The sequence below is a fragment of the Microtus pennsylvanicus genome, chromosome 5 (assembly GCF_037038515.1).
Source record: "Microtus pennsylvanicus isolate mMicPen1 chromosome 5, mMicPen1.hap1, whole genome shotgun sequence".
Lineage (NCBI taxonomy): Eukaryota > Metazoa > Chordata > Mammalia > Rodentia > Cricetidae > Microtus > Microtus pennsylvanicus.
Window position 1 is genome coordinate 52,390,042 of NC_134583.1, and position 21,539 is coordinate 52,411,580.

The 21,539-nt window shown below is 48.8% G+C and overlaps 1 protein-coding gene across 1 annotated transcript in view; it reads right to left on the reverse strand.

Annotated features, from left to right (window-relative positions):
- Positions 1-21,539, reverse strand: part of Galnt18 (polypeptide N-acetylgalactosaminyltransferase 18) — a 320,566-nt gene that overhangs the window by 12,139 nt on the left and 286,888 nt on the right. Inside the window, exon 10 of the mRNA XM_075971902.1 lies at positions 15-179. Within this exon, the coding sequence (XP_075828017.1) occupies positions 15-179 (165 nt within the window). The remainder of the gene's footprint in view (positions 1-14; positions 180-21,539) is intronic.

The following is a 21,539-nucleotide window of genomic DNA, read 5'->3' on the forward strand; positions in this document are numbered from 1 at the left end:
ACAGCGACCACTACCTGAGAGAACTGCCAATGCAGCTTCATCCTCTTGGCCTTGGCATAGCTGCACTCGATGAGCCGTGGCCTGCTGTTGACGTCCACCAGACAGCGGTTGTCATCGTCATCAACTGTGGGGCTCAGGACACCCACGTGGATCTGCTGGCCGCTTGTGTAGTACACATTCTAGGGTCAAGAGAAGGGGAAAAGGTCAAATGACGCTAAGTGGCCATTGTCACCAGACAACTGGAAAACAGACCCAAGGTTTTTATATACAGTGACTTTCAGATGCCCAACTAAGACAGTGGACAGCAAGAAACTCTTCCAATTTGTGATCTAGGAGAGCATTTGGTCCACACGGATGGAGTATGGAGACAAAAGTTTCAAGAAACGAAACTTGCCCCCACTGCACGGCACACTCTGATATTTTCCATTCTATTCTTGCATTGAGAAACATTGGCCATAACCTTTTAAATTGATTTTACCACCCAGAGCTTTGAAAGTACCTCTCAAATCCATTATGTGCAGACTCGCTGACTTCCTTCATAAATATTTTGTGCCAGATGCTGCACTTGGCCAGGAAACAGAGCACAAAGGCCCAGGTCCTGCCTTTGTTGGGGGCTGGGAGGCGAAAGACAACAAGTTTCCACCTCTTCTAAGCCTGTATACAGCAGGGGCTTAGCAAGCGTGTCCCAAGGGGTAACACTGTTGGCCTTGAGGGTATGCTGGGAAACCTCCGGTCCGCACTCCTATTTAATGAGGGCTCGCAGCTATGACTTACTACAGTGAGGGGATGCAGAGCGTGGCAGCTAAGGAGCAGGCGAGGGAACAAGTCACAGAGCCTGGCCTCAGCAGCTGAGGGTTCTGTCTCAGAGAAGCCACACAAGACTCTGTTTTGTGCTGTTTCCAGAAGGAGTGTGTCATGAGTGGTGAAGCACCATCTACCAGGGACGCTCACTGGAGCCTCAGCACCCAGATTTCTGCTAGGACAGCCTTGGCCTGACGTGTAAAAAAATGCCTGTCTTTTTCCTCCCATTCTGATCTTCTGTCAAGTCATTTAGCAAAATGACTATTAGCTAAACCCAACTAGAGGCCAGAGAACATGGGAGCCATTGAAGTGCACCATGCGGCAGCCCCCCTGGGTGGGAGGAAAGGGGTGGAGAGAGAGGGACAAGTGTTATGGCCAAATCAATCCCCTAATAGCATCTCACAGTTTATCAGGTTAGTAAATCCAGGGCTGAATACAGCAAAACCAGCAGCCTTACTGATTGCTCTCGTTACAGAGGTGAAGGGGTGTAATGACCAGAGTTCTAAGCAGAGGCAAAAGGTGCAATGCCCAGCTCCACTTGAGATGTAACCGGAATGCAAGAGACAGGGATGCCTTGTCAAGTTAGCTATGGTTGAGCTCTGAGTTCCTAGTGTAAGGCCAAGGAGGTCTGAGGCTGTGGCCTGAATTTCTAGGCTGCCCGAAGGAAAGCTGAGGACCTGTTGAGATTCTAGTTCACTGGAGCTGAGGAAGAACTTGACAGAGGTAGGATTTAAGGACCTTCAGTAGCTGTGCAGTTAAGCGTAACATTTATCTATCTATCCAAATAAGAACTCAGTTGAGAAGTTGAGAAGTTGAGTTCTGGGGATACGGAGGTGAGAAAGCTGTTGTTGTTGTGTGGCCTGGAGACTGGTTGGGATGGATGGTCAGCCTTCTCTGTCAATGGGATGGGACTGAGAATTACCTATGGGGTAGGGTAGGGTAGGGGGCTTCTGGATGTGTCTGCGAGGGAGTACCCAGGAAGACTTAACTGAGGGAGTCCCAGGCTGGATAGAAAGGAAACCACAAGCTGAGCATCAGCCTCTATTTCGCTGCTTCCTGACTGGGCACATGACAGGGGCGCCATGTTTCCCTGGCTATGACTTCCATGCCATGACAGTCCGTAGCCTCAAACCGTGAGCTGCAATTAGCTTTCATTCTGGAAGTTAGCTGTTTCTTGTCACGACAACAAAAGAGAAAAGGACAAGCCAGCCAGCCACACACCAGGAAGCAATGTAAAAAGTCCACTGATGTGACACATGAACTATGTCCCACCCTCACCTCGCTCCCCTCTGCCTTACTCCAACTCTTGCACCTTACACCAGGAAATGAAAAGTCATCAACTCCTGAGGCCTTTCCTGAATGTGCAACAGCCACATGTGACCTCAGGATAAGGAAGCTGTCAGTGGTCATCTTGGGAGCCAGGACTGAGGCTCAGAAGCATGAATGCAAGAGAAGGATGGCTAGGGGAAAGGTACTTCCCTCCCTTCCTGCCTCCTGTCATCAGAGTCCGCCTCTCGTCTCCAGGGCAGGGTCTCCAGACACAGTGGCAACCCAGGTAATAGCTGGAATCGGTTTTATCCACTTAGCTGCCCTGGGGCGCCCAGGAGATGCTCTGAGCGGCGTGTGTGCGCTCACTGCTGTTATAGCTGTCACCAGCACTGTTTATCGCTCCCAAGCCGCAGATCATAATGGGGACAGACAGTTGTCTGTTGTTTAAAGAGCCAGCAACAAAGTGCATCTTGATGAGAGCAACTAGGAAGCCTGAGGATCACAGAGACGGATTTGGCAAGGAAGACTCCCGGTAGTCCTCCCTCGGACTCCTCAGAAGCCCAGCCGGTAGCACACTGAATCAATAACTGACCCAAACACATAAAATAGGGGAATGACTTCGTGCAGGATGCCCCTTGCTGATGCTCACAGGCCCAGTAAACATGGCCATGCTTTCGGAGCAATGAGGAGCTCTGAGGGTTGAAACGAGAAGTGATGGAGAGCTGTGGTCTCCAATGGGGGCTATGGAGTAGTTTTGCTTATTAGAGGTCACTTAGGGTACCTGGAAATAATGGTTTTTTAGTTATGACTTGGTGAAGGAGAGGTTCATGGTACTCAGGGGTAGACAGGGTACACAGAGCCTCTCAGTAAAGTTAAACTGTCTGGCCCCAAATATCAGGGGTAGCATTGTCATGAGGTCCTGGATTAGACAGCTCATAATCAAGCTGAAATATCTGTAGTTGTGCTACGCCAGAACAGAAGGGGCTCACACACCCTGTCTTATTTAATTCTAATGGTGCCGTGTATCAGGGACAAGGTTTGAGTACCCCGTATCCAAAGCACTTGGCACCAAGGAGTTCTGATTTCAGATCTTTAGAAGGATTTTTACAATAGATGCGTGTACGTTCATAAGAAAGTATTTTGGAAATGGGACTCAAGCCTAAACACAAAGTTTATGATTTATATATACTCTGTGCACATAGTCTAAACACAATTTTATACATAATCACGTCTTATAAAAGGTTGGGTTTGTGATTGTCTGTGTGAGTACTCAAAGAGCTTCAGCTCACAGAACATTTCAGATTTTAAATTTCTACCCACATTACCATTATCTCCCATTCTGCATATGAAAAACCGAGGCAAATTAAGATATTTGAGAGGAAATACATGATGTGTCCAGAGTCACACAATGGTGACTAGTAGCTAAGATTCAAACTGCAGTCTGCCTCCTGAGCCAGACCCAGGACAATTCACGTCCTTCATTTAGTTCCCTGCAACCCTTCAACTCCCAGTGAGTGGGCTGGAAGGTAGTAGGGAGTGACAGGAGACTGGTTTCCACATGGTCTTCTGGAGCCACCATGGGGTCTGGACTTAGGCACTAGAGGATGGGAGGGTCCCCTTACTAAAGACCAATAGAACACAGGATGCTGAGACAGCAGCCTCTTGCCTGTAACTGCCAGAGGCAGAGGCAGGCTGTTATCCTGTCTGGATGTTTTACAAACCCCCGGTGGTATCGAAAACGATATCCTGGCCACTCAGCTCCAGCTGCAATGATGAATTGCATCCCTTCTTCACTCAGCCCTGCACAGCTCAGCAGGGCTGCACACCTGACTGGCATTTTATTTTGAAGCCCGATGGAGAAAGAAAAATCACCTACAACTCTAAGAACAAACATCCATGTCTTAGGTCTCATACGAGTGGATGTCCCCTTCTCCAGGCCAGGAATGGGAGCGAGGATGAATGGCCTAGCTGAAGACAGCCATGGAGACCACAGAGCTCTGCCTGCACACTGCTATCCTCAGGGCCGCAGGGTCAAGGTTGGGCATAGAGCCCCCAGAGCAGGAGGATGTGGCCTTGCTCGAGTTCTTCACCTCTGACAAGGCATGCCTTGCAGGATGCAGGTGGACCCCATACCAGAGTCCCTGTCCTGGTGGCATGCCCTGTCCTGGTGGTATATACCCTGTCCTGGTGGTTTATACCCTGTCCTGGTGGTATATACCCTGTCCTGGTGGTATATACCCTGTCCTGGTGGTATATACCCTGTCCTGGTGGTATATACCCTGTCCTGGTGGTATATGCCCTGTCCTGGTGGTATATACCCTGTCCTGGTGGTATACCCTGTCCTGGTGGTATATACCCTGTCCTGGTGGTATATACCCTGTCCTGGTGGTATATACCCTGTCCTGGTGGTATATACCCTGTCCTGGTGGTATATACCCTGTCCTGGTGGTATGCCCTGTCCTGGTGGTATATACCCTGTCCTGGTGGTATGCCCTGTCCTGGTGGTATATACCCTGTCCTGGTGGTATATACCCTGTCCTGGTGGTATGCCCTGTCCTGGTGGTATATACCCTGTCCTGGTGGCATGCCCTGTCCTGGTGGTATGCCCTGTCCTGGTGGTATGTTCTGTCCTGGTGATTTGTCCTGTCCTGGTGGCATATACCCTGTCCTGGTGGTATATACCCTGTCCTGGTGGCATATACCCTGTCCTGGTGGCATATACCCTGTCCTGGTGGCATATACCCTGTCCTGGTGGCATATACCCTGTCCTGGTGGCATATACCCTGTCCTGGTGGCATATACCCTGTCCTGGTGGCATATACCCTGTCCTGGTGGCATATACCCTGTCCTGGTGGCATATACCCTGTCCTGGTGGCATATACCCTGTCCTGGTGGCATATACCCTGTCCTGGTGGTATATACCCTGTCCTGGTGGCATATACCCTGTCCTGGTGGCATATACCCTGTCCTGGTGGCATATACCCTGTCCTGGTGGCATATACCCTGTCCTGGTGGCATATACCCTGTCCTGGTGGTATATACCCTGTCCTGGTGGTATATACCCTGTCCTGGTGGTATATACCCTGTCCTGGTGGCATATACCCTGTCCTGGTGGCATATACCCTGTCCTGGTGGTATATACCCTGTCCTGGTGGTATATACCCTGTCCTGGTGGTATATACCCTGTCCTGGTGGCATATACCCTGTCCTGGTGGCATGCCCTGTCCTGGTGGTATATACCCTGTCCTGGTGGTATATACCCTGTCCTGGTGGTATATACCCTGTCCTGGTGGTATATACCCTGTCCTGGTGGTATATACCCTGTCCTGGTGGCATATACCCTGTCCTGGTGGTATATACCCTGTCCTGGTGGTATATACCCTGTCCTGGTGGTATATACCCTGTCCTGGTGGCATATACCCTGTCCTGGTGGCATATACCCTGTCCTGGTGGTATATACCCTGTCCTGGTGGCATGCCCTGTCCTGGTGGCATGCCCTGTCCTGGTGGTATATACCCTGTCCTGGTGGTATATACCCTGTCCTGGTGGCATATACCCTGTCCTGGTGGTATATACCCTGTCCTGGTGGTATATACCCTGTCCTGGTGGTATATACCCTGTCCTGGTGGCATATACCCTGTCCTGGTGGTATATACCCTGTCCTGGTGGTATATACCCTGTCCTGGTGGTATATACCCTGTCCTGGTGGTATATACCCTGTCCTGGTGGTATATACCCTGTCCTGGTGGTATATACCCTGTCCTGGTGGCATATACCCTGTCCTGGTGGCATATACCCTGTCCTGGTGGTATATACCCTGTCCTGGTGGTATATACCCTGTCCTGGTGGTATATACCCTGTCCTGGTGGCATATACCCTGTCCTGGTGGTATGCCCTGTCCTGGTGGTATATACCCTGTCCTGGTGGCATGCCCTGTCCTGGTGGTATATACCCTGTCCTGGTGGTATATACTCTGTCCTGGTGGTATATACCCTGTCCTGGTGGTATATACCCTGTCCTGGTGGTATATACCCTGTCCTGGTGGTATATACCCTGTCCTGGTGGTATACCCTGTCCTGGTGGTATATACCCTGTCCTGGTGGCATGCCCTGTCCTGGTGGTATGCCGTGTCCTGGTGGTATATACCCTGTCCTGGTGGTATATACCCTGTCCTGGTGGTATATACCCTGTCCTGGTGGTATATACCCTGTCCTGGTGGCATGCCCTGTCCTGGTGGCATATACCCTGTCCTGGTGGTATGCCCTGTCCTGGTGGTATATACCCTGTCCTGGTGGCATGCCCTGTCCTGGTGGTATATACCCTGTCCTGGTGGTATATACCCTGTCCTGGTGGTATATACCCTGTCCTGGTGGTATATACCCTGTCCTGGTGGTATATACCCTGTCCTGGTGGTATGCTCTGTCCTGGTGATTTGTCCTGTCCTGGTGGTATGCGATGGACCATACCATCCACCCTTCACAGGTATCAAAGGCCACTGACTGACAGGACTCTCCAGGGTAGAGGAAGGGCATGCGAAGTGGGAGGGGAGAAGACAACAGCTCTCTTTTTGTGTGGGTATTGTTAGGGCTTCTGTTCACCTTTATCTTCCATCTATGAGGAAAGGGAAACTGAGGCTGCATGCAGCTTTTCAAAACAATTCACCAAAATCCTGAGTAGGCCTGTTCTCTTTCACTGCCTGGAGGGTGTCCCTAGCTAGGTTGAATTCTCCACAGTTCAGGGCCTGTATTTCTCTTCAGAGACAGAAGCCCTGGTGGTCCTCCTACTCCTCAGCAGCCCAGGGCTGGAGCTGAGGCTCCACCTCTACTCAGTCCAACCCCCAGTGAGGCTGGTGCAAGCAGAACTTGGCTCCCTCTCCCCAAGGACCACTCCAATGGTTCCCTTTAAAGCCACCAAACGGCACAGCTTTCCCCCGAGTCCTGGGCATCAGAAAGGTACCTGAGGTCGCTTGGGCTCTTCTACTAAACCTATCTTAGAGATAGGATATTTTGTTGGTATAAAAGCTGACAAAGAACTTCTTTAAAAAGTTCTTTAAAAAGGATTGATAGCTGAGCCAGGTGTGAAGATGACCTCCTGCAATCTCAACACTCAGGAGGCAGAGGCAGGGGGAACTGTGTGAGTTCAGGGCCATTAGGGCTCCATAGAGAGACCTTGCAGGAAGCATCTCCCAGCAGGACCCTATGACTCTGCAAGCTTTTAACCCAAGCAGAGTTTGCAAACACTGGCTAAAAGGATTTCACCTCCATTTCCAGCTTCGGTACCCCTTGCACTCTTTGGGACATGGCCAATCTGTAAATGTTTCAGTCCTCTCACCACCACCCCTCCATACTTCCCGGTATAGCCTCTTGGAAGTTCTAGAACCTTCCACACACTTCAGGAATCTGTGGCGAAGCTCCTTAATGACTTGTATTAGTCAGTTTGCTGCTGCTGCTTAGGACACTGATCAAACAGCAAGCAGGGGAAGAAAGGATTAATTTAGTCTTATCCCTCCAGAGAGATGGAGTTCACAATGCCAGGGAAGGCATGGAGCCAGAAGCTCACTGGTTACACGTTCTTTCTCACACAGGCAGGAGCGAGAGGAAACTGGAAGTGCGGCAAAGTTATAGACCCTGAAAACTAGCCCCTAGCGATGGATGCACTTCCTTCAGCAAGGCTCCACCTCTTAAAGGCTCCATGAATCTCACAAACAGTGCCACCAACTGGGGACCAAATGTTCCAATGCATTCCTCATTCAGACCTCCACAAGATTTACTTTTCTGGGCACAGTTTAAGTACTGGCTATCTTCCTATCACTGGACACAGGAGAAAGTGGGTCACTGGGGGCAGGCCTTGAAAAGTCCAGCCCACTTCTTGTCTTCTTCCTGTTTCCTGCTCCACTAAGTCATCGTGGGTGTAAGGGGTGAAGATACGGGGCTACACACCCCTGCCAGCACGGCGCACCTGTTCCCGTACCTCCCCCTTCAGATGAGCTGTGTTTTCTCAACCCATGAGCCCAGACAAACAGCCCCATGCTTAAGTCACTTCTTGCTTAGTACCTCGTCATAGCAACAAGAAAAGTCACTTACACAGGGACCATTCCAGAAGATTCTAGTGTGCAGCCTCAATAAGCTAGCTGTGTTTAAGGAGACCCTGGGACGTGTAGAAACAAAATGTAGGGGTGGTATGTTGAAGATTAAATACTGAAATCCCTAAGTGTGGTCACAACATCTTCAGAGCAAGGGCAAGGCCCTGACAGGGACCAGGGTCTCCATGAGGGAAGGGGATGGCATAGTGAGGAAGCTACCTTCTCCATGTCTGCGGCTCCTCCTGAGTCTGACTGGCCTGTGAGTAAGTCAGGCAAGCCTCCGCCAGGGAGTTAGAAATGGCACGGGTCGGGGAGGAGGGAGAAGTGGAGGCTTGTTTAACTCAGTCTCAATTTATAGAGTGGTGCTGTGACATCCAGAAAATGTATTAGAAATGGGCTTTTTGTCCTATTTACCCAAAGATGAGCTGCAGGCCTCTGCAGACAGGGTGGGCTGATTTAAAGGTTTGGTTATTGGTCATTAATCCCTTGACACAGAGGTTCATTATGGTTCTCAGGGCCACAGTGCACTGCCAATAAATCAGGAGTTGGGGGTGAGTCACTTCTAAAACACCCTTACATCCACCAACCTCAGCACCAAGTACGTGCAGGGGATGGAGGCCTTTATAGCTCCCAGCGCTGCGTTCTAAGTGACAGCCAAGTGTACGGCAAGGCTTCTAAGCCAGAGCCTCCCCTGGGACTCATTTCTGCCGTGAATAGATGAGTTTAAGCCCATGAGTCCCTGAGCCTTACAGAGAGAGGCTTGCAATGGTGGATGACCTCAATCAACTCAGTAACCCTCTTCTCAAACGTCAGGCCCCCAAAGTGGAAAGGAGTTGACATATTCCTGCATTGAACTGCTAGCCACATGTAGCAATATGTCTAGGAGATTCTCCTGGCTAGGCTTGCAGTAGCGGACTGGTTAGAGAGTTGCCATGGCCCAGGTCTGGGTGATGAACTCCACTCAAGGAGGCTTTGGGTACAGCTTAGAGTGGGGTCATTTGCCCAGATCGATGCCATAGAAACATGCAACACAATTCTGTGGGGTGACGGGGAGATGAGGAGAGTCATCATGAAGACTGTGGACAGCCCGCTGGTAACCAAGAGAGCTGTGACCTCACACCATGCCCTCTGCCAACACATCTGAGCACTTACAGTATTTCAGTAAAGATACCCAGGGGGCCTAAGAAGCAGTGCTGGGCTACAGGTGACGAAGGAAGCAGCTGCAGGTCTGTTGAGACTCTAGACAATCGGAGTTCATGTGTGCAGACTGGCACGGGAGAATGGAGCTGGTGCCTTTGAACTTGGGGCTGAACAGAGAGAGCCTCCCACTGTGAACCCAGGAGAGTGGCCAAGTGGCCTGCAGCACTGTCACTGGGCGGGGATAATTCACTTAAACTTCCTACTGTCAGAGCACTCAAAATGTCATCTCCTCTCATGGGGACCTTGGGAGAGGGTTGAAGTGGGAGGGGAGAGGCAGGAAGGGGAGCAGACAAAAATGTAGAGATCAATAAAAATCAATAAAAGAAAGTCATCTCCTTGTACCCTTGAGTCTTCCCACATCAAATATGTCAGATGTGGCTTCTTGTCTAACGTTGACCACTATGATACATGCATATCCAACCAGTTTTCAGATCTATAATGTGACCTATCACCCCTCCTCCATCTCTCTCCATATGTTATAGAGTAATAGACACATATGCACACACAGACACATACACAGGCACATATGGGAGAGAGAGTTTGATTGGGTTCAGTTTTGGAGGTTCAAGTCCAAAATCTGGCAGACACACTGCTCTGGACTCTGTTATTGCTAGATAACTACAACCGGGGGACAGAAAGAGTAAAAGTAGGACTCAGTCTGTCTCCCGGGTCTAAGGGACCCTCACTAGGTCTCCTCTTCCACTGCCACCTTCCTGGAGATTGGCATTTTATCTCATCCCTTTTGCCCTGGGACCTGCAGCATCCCAGATAGATGAGACTGACCCATGGTGACCATGGAGCACGAACAAGACACAAGCTCTGATGGCAGTTTATAGCCAAGGTCATCAGCCTACAGAAACTGGCCCCAGATGAAGGGTAAGGTCAGACCCTACTCTATGGGACACTGATTTTGGAGCCAAAAGGGCCACCGTGAGGAAGCCATCACTGGAGATCACAAAGATTCTGATAACTTCTAGACAGCTTTTGGGAGATTGAGGACACACAGATGTAGAGCAGGCTTTGCTTTGCCAGCTGCTTTTGACAGGTGCTACAGGAGAGAGAAGGTCAGAGAAGAAATGGACATGTGGTATGACCGAGAAACGATTGTTACTGTAAGCCGTGGAGGTTCTGAGATCGTGTGTTACTGGGGCATGATGAGCCTGGATGATGGGCAGCTATTTTGTTAAGCTCCCTCCCCCATAATACTGTGCCAAAGTAGAAATATCAAATTCAAGGCACGACAGGGGACTCTGAAAGCATATCACAAGGTCACTTGAACTAATGTGGAGAGGGGGCATTGATGTAGGAAAGATGAACACTGCTTAGACTCAGGCCCCTTTTCCCACCTGCCTATGACACAAATGATGCATTCAACTGCCATTCTCTGCTTACTTATCTGTGAAAACAAGGCCAATTGTGGTTATAGGGAACTTGGCACGGGGTGACTAGTGCTCCATGCTTGGTGACAGTGTCACCCTTTTGCACCAAAGGTCCCTATTAGATCCCAAGTTCGCTGAGGACATTGGCCATGTCTGCTCTCACCTTGCTTACCATTACCTGCTGATCATTGGATCTTAACCCAGCACACACGCAAACACACTAGTTTACTGGACTAGTGTAGTAGACACAGCACACACGCAAACACACTAGTTTACTGGACTAGTGTAGTAGACACAGCACACACGCAAACACACTAGTTTACTGGACTAGTGTAGTAGACACATAGCACACACGCAAACACACTAGTTTACTGGACTAGTGTAGTAGACACAGCACACACGCAAACACACTAGTTTACTGGACTAGTGTAGTAGACACAGCACACACGCAAACACACTAGTTTACTGGACTAGTGTAGTAGACACAGCACACACGCAAACACACTAGTTTACTGGACTAGTGTAGTAGACACAGCACACACGCAAACACACTAGTTTACTGGACTAGTGTAGTAGACACATAGCACACACGCAAACACACTAGTTTACTGGACTAGTGTAGTAGACACAGCACACACGCAAACACACTAGTTTACTGGACTAGTGTAGTAGACACAGCACACACGCAAACACACTAGTTTACTGGACTAGTGTAGTAGACACAGCACACACGCAAACACACTAGTTTACTGGACTAGTGTAGTAGACACAGCACACACGCAAACACACTAGTTTACTGGACTAGTGTAGTAGACACAGCACACACGCAAACACACTAGTTTACTGGACTAGTGTAGTAGACACATAGCACACACGCAAACACACTAGTTTACTGGACTAGTGTAGTAGACACATAGCACACACGCAAACACACTAGTTTACTGGACTAGTGTAGTAGACACAGCACACACGCAAACACACTAGTTTACTGGACTAGTGTAGTAGACACATAGCACACACGCAAACACACTAGTTTACTGGACTAGTGTAGTAGACACAGCACACATGCAAACACACTAGTTTACTGGACTAGTGTAGTAGACACAGCACACACGCAAACACACTAGTTTACTGGACTAGTGTATTAGACACATAGCACACACGCAAACACACTAGTTTACTGGACTAGTGTATTAGACACATAGCACACACGCAAACACACTAGTTTACTGGACTAGTGTAGTAGACACAGCACACACGCAAACACACTAGTTTACTGGACTAGTGTAGTAGACACAGCACACACGCAAACACACTAGTTTACTAAACTAGTGTATTAATGACGTATACTAGGGACCCTTGTACTTCAACTTGGAAATCCTTCTAGGCTTGTTCCCTAGTGTCTGCTCTACACCCCTTACTTTCTAATCCCAATCATCACTCTTCATAGAGCCCAGTGGATAAATGACTCTCCCCGAGACATAGAGTGAGCTAGATGGAATGATTATCTGCCCACCACCCCAGAAACAAGAAAATACTATCTCTTGCTGCAACAGTACAGCTGCCTTGTACTACCTTAAGAGCTTAGGATGTTCCTAGGATAATAGGAACATACACAAATTAGGCTACCACACACATGACCTTCCATCACCCAGGCTTCTCCATGCTAACCAGCATGTCCTCTCTGGGTATGTGGTCACCATTTGGGCTCTCTGTTCTTCCACAGATACCCCACTCACTGGCAAGGCAGCCATAAACTTGTTCGTCTTGGGCATCCCTCCAAGTTTACCAGAGCCTGAGCAGTGGCTCTTTCCTGTTGTCCAGGACCAGTTCCATCCAGTCCTCAGACGGCATCCCCTCTAGTCCTCACTCGGTTCACACCTAGGGATGTTGTTTAGTTTGTTATGACCTCTCTATCCTAGTGCTGATCCCATCCTCTGGTTCTTCCCCTAGGCCTCAAACATGCCTGCTTATTGCTTTCCCTGGAAAACAAACACGAGCACATGCCTTGTTCAACCCCACAGTCCTCCTTGATGGCAAACTTTGTCTCTTCATTCCTCTGTAGCAAACTCTGGGCGGAAGAGGCCACACTCAAAGCTCAACTTCTCATTCACATTCCTAAATCAGAAAAGCCATCGCCATGTCCTCTCAGGGGCTCTACAGCTATCTACACATGTAGCCTTCAGGTTGGGACTCTTAATGTGAGCGGTCCTTGGATTCCAAGTATAGGTTCAGGGTGAACCTTGCCATCATAGAAAACCCCCAAAGGGGCAAGAAGGCAAACACTGCCTGTTCCATCATGTGAATGTTCCCTTTAAAAAGCTTTCACTAGCTGGGTGGTGGCACACGCCTTTAATCCCAGCACTCGGGAGGCAGAGGCAGGCAGATCTCTGTGAGTTTGAGACCAGCCTGGTTGACAAGAACTAGTTCTAGGACAGGCTCCAAAGCTACAGAGAAACCCTATCTCAAAAACAGAAACAAACAAACAAACCAAGACAAACCAAAAAACCCTTTCACTAATCTCCTATTTAGTTGTTCTTTTCTTTAACCCACATTTGTTAAGCATCTATAACGTCCCAGGCAAATAAAATCAAGTAATTCTGAGAAGCCTAGACCATTCTAAGGACTGCAGTGATAGGGCAGAGGTGCTGGCATTTTCTGTAGCCAGTTCTAGAAGAATTAAGACCAGACCAGCGAGTCCTTTTTCCTGCAGTGAAAATGTTATGAAATTTTCCTTTTCGGTGTCCTTCACCCAGGACAACCTCTACGCCCACACATGTAACTGCAGAATAGTGTATTTTTTTTGAGCAAAGAAAAATATAAAGCTGTCCTAGTGATTGATTTAGAAGTCCCAGCTCTACTTAAATTCCCAGCATATTAACACAGTACTACCCTCGAGGGCTCCACTAAAGAGCTGCCCTCCCAGGGCTCACCCTCAGCAGTAAGCAGGCTTGTAGAATCTGGGACAAAGGTGATACGACAAGGCAGTTAGCTGGCAAAATCAAATCGGAGAATTCATTTATGCCCATCATGCATTCTCAATGCAGTTCCTCAGGAACTTCCTTAAAATGGACTAAACATGTCCTTCAGCTTCTGTGGTACAAATATTGTTCAGGTGTCCATATTCAGTGGCACCAACCCTTCCTGAAGCCCAGAGCCTACTGACTTTGACGTGTCTGAAGGGAGCCCTGAAAATGCACGAAGACACTGTGGTGGCACCTGGATAGTGCTAGTGATCAGGACCTTGGCATGGTGATCTTGCACAATCAATAGAAACAGGCCACACAATGACATACTACTTCACCCAAAGTATTAACACAATTGTTGAGGGCCTACCCTGAATGCAGAGGGCATCAGTGTGCCCATGTGAATTAGAGGGGGCATCAGTGTGCCCATGTGGACTAGGGGTCATCAGTGTGCCCATGTGAACTGGGGACATCAGTGTGCCCATGTGAACTGGGGGGGCATCAGTGTGCCCATGTGAATTAGAGGGGTGATCAGTGTGCCCCTGTGAACTGGGGACATCAGTGTGCCCATGTGAGCTGGGGGGGCATCAGTGTGTCCATGTAAACTGGGGACATCAGTGTGTCCATATGAACTGGGGAGGGGACTGGGGAGGGCATTAGTGTGCCTGTGTGAACTAGGGGAGGGCATCAGTGTGCCCATGGGAACTGGGGAGGGGACTGGGGAGGGCATTAGTGTGCCCATGTAAACTAGGGGGGCATCGGTGTGCCCATGTGAACTGGGGAGGGCATTAGTGTGTCTGTGTGCACTAGGGGAGGGCATCAGTGTACCCATGTGGGCTAGGGGGCATCAGTGTGCCCATATGAACTGGGGGCATCAGTGTTCCCATGTGAACTAGGGGAGGGCATCAGTGTGCCCATGTAAACTAGGGGAGGGCATCAGTGTAACCATATGAACTAGGGCAGGGCATCAGTGTGCTGACATGGGGGGTGTCTCCCCACTTCCTTCTCCAAATAGGTGACAGAGGAGGTGCCCTTGAGAGGATACTGGACTTTGGCACATAGGAGAAAGAATGCTGTCTCCCTACATTGTCCACTCTATTCTCCTGACTCCTGTGGGAGCAGTCCCATAAGGCCACTGCAAATGGGGGACTGAGTGACAGCAGCCGCAGGAGAGGGGACTCATTGGTGAATTAAGCCTTGTGGGGCACATCTCTCAGACTTCCACCTCCATGTCTTCATGGAAAGATGCAATGTCTTAAAGAAGTGGTACAGGATGATGCTAATTCTGACATTAATCTCACAAGGATGACCATATATTGATGGAGGGCTTAGTAATAAAGCTAAGAAAATCAGCAACCACCATGCAAACACGGGCTAACTGTGCATCCAGAGTGACACCTTTGACTTCCCATTTAATCTTGGGAAAGCCTCCAGGAGCAGTAAGAGAAGAACTGGGCTTTGGGTCAAGCTAGGAAATGACAGAGCCAGTGTGCCTGGGCAGGTCACCAGGGCTGGAGGGAAAGTACTTAAGCCATTGTGGTGGTTTGAATAGGAATGGCCCCATAGACTCATGTGTTTGAGTGCTTGGCCCATAGGGAGTGCCACTGTTGGGGTATGTGGCCTTACTGGAGTAAGTGTGGCTTTGCTGTAGGAAGTGTGTCACTGGGGGTGGGCTTTGAGGTCTCAGATACTCAAGTGGGCCCAGTATGACAGTCTCTTCCACCAAGCTTCTGTCATGATGATAATGGATTAAACCTCTGCATTGTAAGAAGCCCCAATTAAATGTCTTCTTTACAACAGTTGCTTGTAGTGGCATTTCACTTGTATTTCAATAAATAAATCTTGCCTGTGGATCAGAAAGGTAAAACAGCCACATTGGTCAGCCTTACAGACCAGGCAGCAATAGCACACACCTTCAATCCCAGTAGCCACACGAGCTTGCCATAGAAGCCAGGTGGTAGTGGTGCATGCCTTTAATTCCAGAACTAGAGAGGATTATAAAATGGGAAAAGACAGCTCTCACACACAGTCTCATTCTGAGATTCCAGGAGGCAGGATTCTGAGATTCCAGGAGGCAGGATCACCATTTTCAGACTGAGGTCAAGATAAGAGCTAGTAGCTTGCTGCTTTGATTTTTGGATCTTCAGGTTGGACCCCAATTTCTCTCTCTGAGGTTTTTTTTTTTTTACACAGGGTTTCTCTGTAGCTTTGGAGCCTGTCCTGGAACTAGCTCTTGTAGTCCAGGCTGGCCTCGAACTCACAGAGATCCACCTGCCTCTGTCTCCCGAGTGCTGGGATTAAAGGTATGCGCCACCACCGCCCGGCTCTCTGAGTTTTTATTAACTGTGCTTCAGTTGCTATAGTCATGGAGTCTCATTACAGCAATAAAACCCTAAACAAGGCAGCCATTTACTCAAAAATCTAACAACTTTGCTATCCGGAGCATGTGTGCAGCCTCTGTTCTGAGCAAGGGAGTAGACTCAAGTTTGAGCCGAACCTAGGCTACAAGAAACCTGTTCTTAAAATAACAGTGAGGCAAAGCAAGACCATTGTTCTCCAAAGATTTGCTGCCAGGGGGTAGAGAAAGCCTGGTAATAATAATAATAATAATAATAATAATAATAATAATAATAATAATAATAATAATAATAAACCTGTTACCGATAATGATTATTTTTATACTTGGACATATGAGAGTATTTATAGATTCAGACAAAGCTCAGCGATCTGAGAAGGGTGAGGGAGCAGCTTGGAGAGACAGAGAAAGACTTTTCTAAATATTTATTTATTTACTTATTATGTATACAATATTCTTTCTGTGTGTATGCCTGAAGGCCAGAAGAGGGCATCAGACCTCATTACAGATGGTTGTGAGCCACCATGTGGTTGCTGGGAATTGAACTCAGGACCTTTGGAAGAACAGGCAATGCTCTTAACCACTGAGCCATCTCTCCAGCCCCAGAAAGACTTTTCTAAAGAGATAGGTTTGAGACTGGGGCCTAAAGGATGGGGAGAGAGTAAGAAAGAAGGGTTTTGGATTGGACGTCTCCACTGGGAAGATGGCTGTCCCAGTTCCTCAATGAGAAGGTGGGACATTCAAGACAAGGGGCACAGGCAGACGGCCTGTAGAGTTGAGAGAAAGCTCATAGGCCTGAGTCCTGAGCTCGGGCTCAGGGAGTGTGGGGAAGGAAAGAGTTTAAATCTCCTCAAGCCCAGTCTGGAGACTCCTCCACAAGTATTTTCAGGAGAACACTACAAGCTAGACTCAGTTTCCCATTGAATCCTAAGGAGATCAGTGTTTATCTAAGTTGGGGTCACTTCCCCAATACTCTCTCCATGGCCTTGTTCATGCAGCAGCTGTGATGGCTGTGCCTCCTGGTGCCCCCCGACCTCACTCCACTCAGGGTGTCTCCTTGTCCTGTTTCCACCCAAGGGTCTCTCTGAGAGCACGGACAACACACTTCAGCAAGCAGGAAGGCAGCACGGAGCCTGCTCTGAGCCTGGGCTCTACAGCTCTGCCTCCTGGGTTACACAACCACTGTGAGCCCCAGTTTTCCACCTGGCAAGAACAGGGTATTAGAAGTAGCCACTGTCAGGGGCTGCTGGGAATGTGAGCTTAGACAGAAAAGCATTTAAAAGGCACCTGAAAGAAGGCCTGGAAACTGTGCATGCACACTGCTGCCATCTGTATAACTATCGTTCAACATGGACCATGCTCGTGGAGAGAGGGTGCTCACCTGAACAAGAGGATGAACTCGGTGCGAGGCATATACAGGCCTGATATTTTATCTAGGGTTCAGTGTTCCCATGCTCATTCTTCCCATCAGGAAGTTGAGGCTCAGAGAGGTCAGGGGATTTGCCTAAGTGCACACAACCAGATTAGGATCTAAATTCAGGGCCCCTGCCCCTGGGTTCCCATCTTGTCTCCATGGCCAGAGTCATCTGGGGAGCAAAACTCTGCAAAGAAATGTGGGCAGGGGGCCAGGGACAGCAGCTCTCTGCTTAGGAGCTGGAACGCTGGGCACTTAGGGTACAGCTAATGACAGCCTGCTCCCAGCCTGTGGGAGTTTAATAAAAGTCATGCAAAACTCGCTGTTGATGACTCTAATTGCGGAGTTTGGACATGAAATGAAGAACATATGTGGAGTGAATAACAAATCAGGCAGCTCCCCTTTTAGCACCGAAGCTGCAGGAACAGCTCAGAGTTCACCACCATTCTGTGTGGAAAGAGGAGCTGATACCATGGCCTCACGCCTGGGTGCCTCCAGCAGCCCACCGTTCCCCGTGACCCCCTTGTTTCTCAATGCTGACTATCCCATCAATGTAGATAATGTACATTTTTAAAGCAGAGGGCAGAGGTAGGGGGCAGTTGGACACTCTTCTCAGCATCCGAGGAGGAACCAGACCCAGGTAAGGCTGGCACCCAGAGGCAACCTCAGGCAGTCTGGTGGTTGACTGCGACAGAAAAGGAAAACTGTGTGTGTCACCCGTGCCTCTGGGAGCAGCCAGAACAAAGGAGGATGCATTGATAATTGGTGCCATAGCTGGTCCCCCTCTTTCTAACCTTGGGTCCTGGTTGTCCCTGAGTATGACTAAGCGTTTGCCATGAAGTTCTAGGACTTAGAGCCTGCATCTGCCTCCTGGGAGGGGCATAGGTTTTGGGACAAGCTGGCAAGGTGGCACTTAGATTTAATAAGCAGACATGCAGAGTCAAGCAGATACAGATACACAGTGTTTCTCTGTATGTATATGTAAATGTATGCACACCTATGTAAACATTAAGTAAACACAAATAATATAACAACCTGTATGTAGTTAGTGTTTACCGTGAGTTATGCCTTACTTTGAATTGTAAAGTGAAATCAGGAATTCTATCAATGCCAGGTCACAAACTGACAAAGTAGCAGAGCTGTAATTCACAGTGAACGGCAGAGTGGAGTGGGGTGGAGTGGAGGAAGAGGTGGAGGGTGTGGGCAGGGACTACAAAGTTAGCCTCCTTCCTTCCAGTAGACAAAGAGTGCTCATGCAGGAGGCAGGAAGCAGGCAGCTCATGAACTCAGCCTCCCTGAAGATCAGAGACAAGAGAGCTAGCTGCTGAACTCGAGGTTTAGGAACAAAAGGTAGGGCGCCTGCTCTCTGTGGACACTCTCCAGGGCTGCAGGGGTGAGTGAGGCAGTTCCTGGCCCAGGAATTTAGAAGGGAATGTGCACACCAGAACCCTGTGCTCGCAGATTAGAACATAATTGGGGTGTTGGAACCCTCAACTCGTTTGTCCCGACTGTCCCATGGTGTAGGCAGACTCAGGACCAGACTCTTGCTCTGTCTGATTCTGGGATCCACTCGTCTACCTGTCAGCCATTTCCCAGAGTCCTCTGCAGCTGAGACTTCCCCTCAAACAAGAACTCCACACCAAGAAAGCAGTTCTGTGGGAAGGTGTTGAAGAACAGTTGCCAGAGGGCATGGCAGAGTGGGCCATCCCAGGGCCACCGAGGGGCCAGTCCGCGTGACAGTCCTGAGGCTTCACTTGCTCCACCTTCCACATGAGTTGCCGCCTTGGGACTGTGTGTAATATCCCGATGATCTCTCAGGGCGACTTCCTGAGTGATACAGAGACCATGTGACCAGCTGTGTTATGAGTTTCCCTCTTGCTTTGATGGAAGCAACAAGGAGGCAGGGTTGTTTTGGACTCACAGTTTAAGGAATCAAGTTTATCATGGCAGGGAAGGCACGGTGGCTGGTGTGTGAGGTGGCTGGTCACATTGTACACACAGTAAGGAAGGAGAGGGTGACTAGGAAGTGGGGCTGGGCCAGAAAACCTGAAGGCCCACTCACTCTAGCAAAGCTCTAACTCCTAAAGGTTCCACAACCTTCCAAAAAAAATAGCACTACCAACTGGGAACATGTGCTCAAACACGTGAGCCTATGGGGGACATTTCACATTCAAAGCACAGCACCAACCAAATCCAGCAGGCCATGGGAGACCTCCCCTGCACTGCCAGGATCAGCTGGTACCTGCTGACCAGGAGTCAGGGAGGGCATACTCTCATGACAGGAAAGAAACCCAGGGACGATCTATAAACTGCATAGCTGCTCTTGGCCTGGCATTTTATTTATTTATAGATAAAAGTCATGGAGAAGTGGAGACATCTGCCAAAGGCCACTGGTAAGTGCAAAGCCATTTAAATTCTTGGCACACAAAGAGACTTTTGCAATTGTCTCTGGAATGTTACATGAAAGGCCTGGAGATGCAAGCACAATCTTGGAGGTGTCCTCAATGCCCCTGAAGCCACTGGGGACATTGACAAGTAGGGGAGGGGTGTTATTATGACCAACTGACAAATGGAAACTTCTAGAAGGTTGTTAGTAGACAATGGGATAATCAATGTTTTCCATTTTCCATGTCTGTCTGTGTCTATCTGTCTGTCTGTCTACATCCATCCATCCATCCATCCATCCATCCATCCATCCATCCATCTATAATTCAGGAGGCATTGTCAAATAGGGAAGGGATGAGAGCGTCATTGTGACCCACTGGCAAATGGAAACTTCTAGAAAGCTGTCGGTAGACAATGAAATTAAGCAGCAATTTTCATTTTCCACCCACCTATCTGCCTGTCTATCAAGCATCCAAGTGAATACTCTTAGAAACGCTGAAGAGGACTTGGGTGGATGCAGCTCACCGACAGAGCAGCTCACCGATGGAGCGGCTCACCCACGGAGCGGCTCACTGACGGAGCGGCTCACCTACGGAGCCCTTGCCTGTCCTTACAAGGCCTTGGGTCAATTCACAACACCATAAAAATAAAGAAAAATTAAAACTGAAGATGTAATGACAAAAAAAGCAGCGCAGCAAAATTCGTTTCCTCTTCCGTGCTTTGCTTAACTTTTCTTAAACACACTCCCTGGTCTGACATGAGAGTCATCTTCAGGTTAGAAGAGAATTCTCTCAGCTAATCTCTGTTCCTTACAACCTGAGTCAAAGCTTGTCCTGAAGCCCTGATGTGGCAACTTCAGAACTTCACAGACTTCCGGAGGAATTAAAATCCCTTCCGCCTTTCTTCTACTGCCAAGAACGTACTTTCCCAGAGGAGAAGCATTTCATCTTGATGTGCCGTCTACACTCTAGGAAACTCTGGCAGAATAGATGGAAGAGATTCTCCAATTCTGTTTTGTTCTTTTTGGCCCCAATGCCCTCTGTGGGGTAATGAGATGTTTGTGGCAGTGGGCTACAGGGTTTTGTCATGGAAGCTAATTCTCTGTGTCCGTCTTCCTCCTCCTGGCTGGGGACTCAGGTAAGTCACCGTCCCCTCTCCCAGTTCTTGGCATAAAGCTCAGTGTGTGTTCCGTGAATGGGCGGATGAATGAATGAGTGAACGAGTGATTAATTGGATGGAGTCTGTAAAAAGACCCCATTATTGTATTTTTCCCATTAGGAGAAATTTTCCAGGCTGTTACACTAATTAGGGCTCATATTCTCAGTTATTTTGAGGATTGCTTAAAATTTGCTACTAATTTAAATAAAATGGTTACATTTACTCATTAACCAATTAGCGCCCTTCCCAGCAGCTTCACCTCACTAATTTGATTAGCTGCATCATGCTTTTTCCTGCTCACGGCCTTCCCTGAGACCTGGGAATGTCACAGCTCCAGCAGAGTGGACATTTCTCTCTGAGGCTTTAACCCAACTGGGGGGGCCAGTTTCTCCTAGCTCAAGCTGTTCCTGGGTCTCTCGTGTCTTTGGCGACCCCTGACACCTACTAGATGTCACTCAACAAACATTCCTATCACTATGCCAAGTGTATTTATCCCTCAAGGGCAATAAAACTTTTAAAATCATGCTGA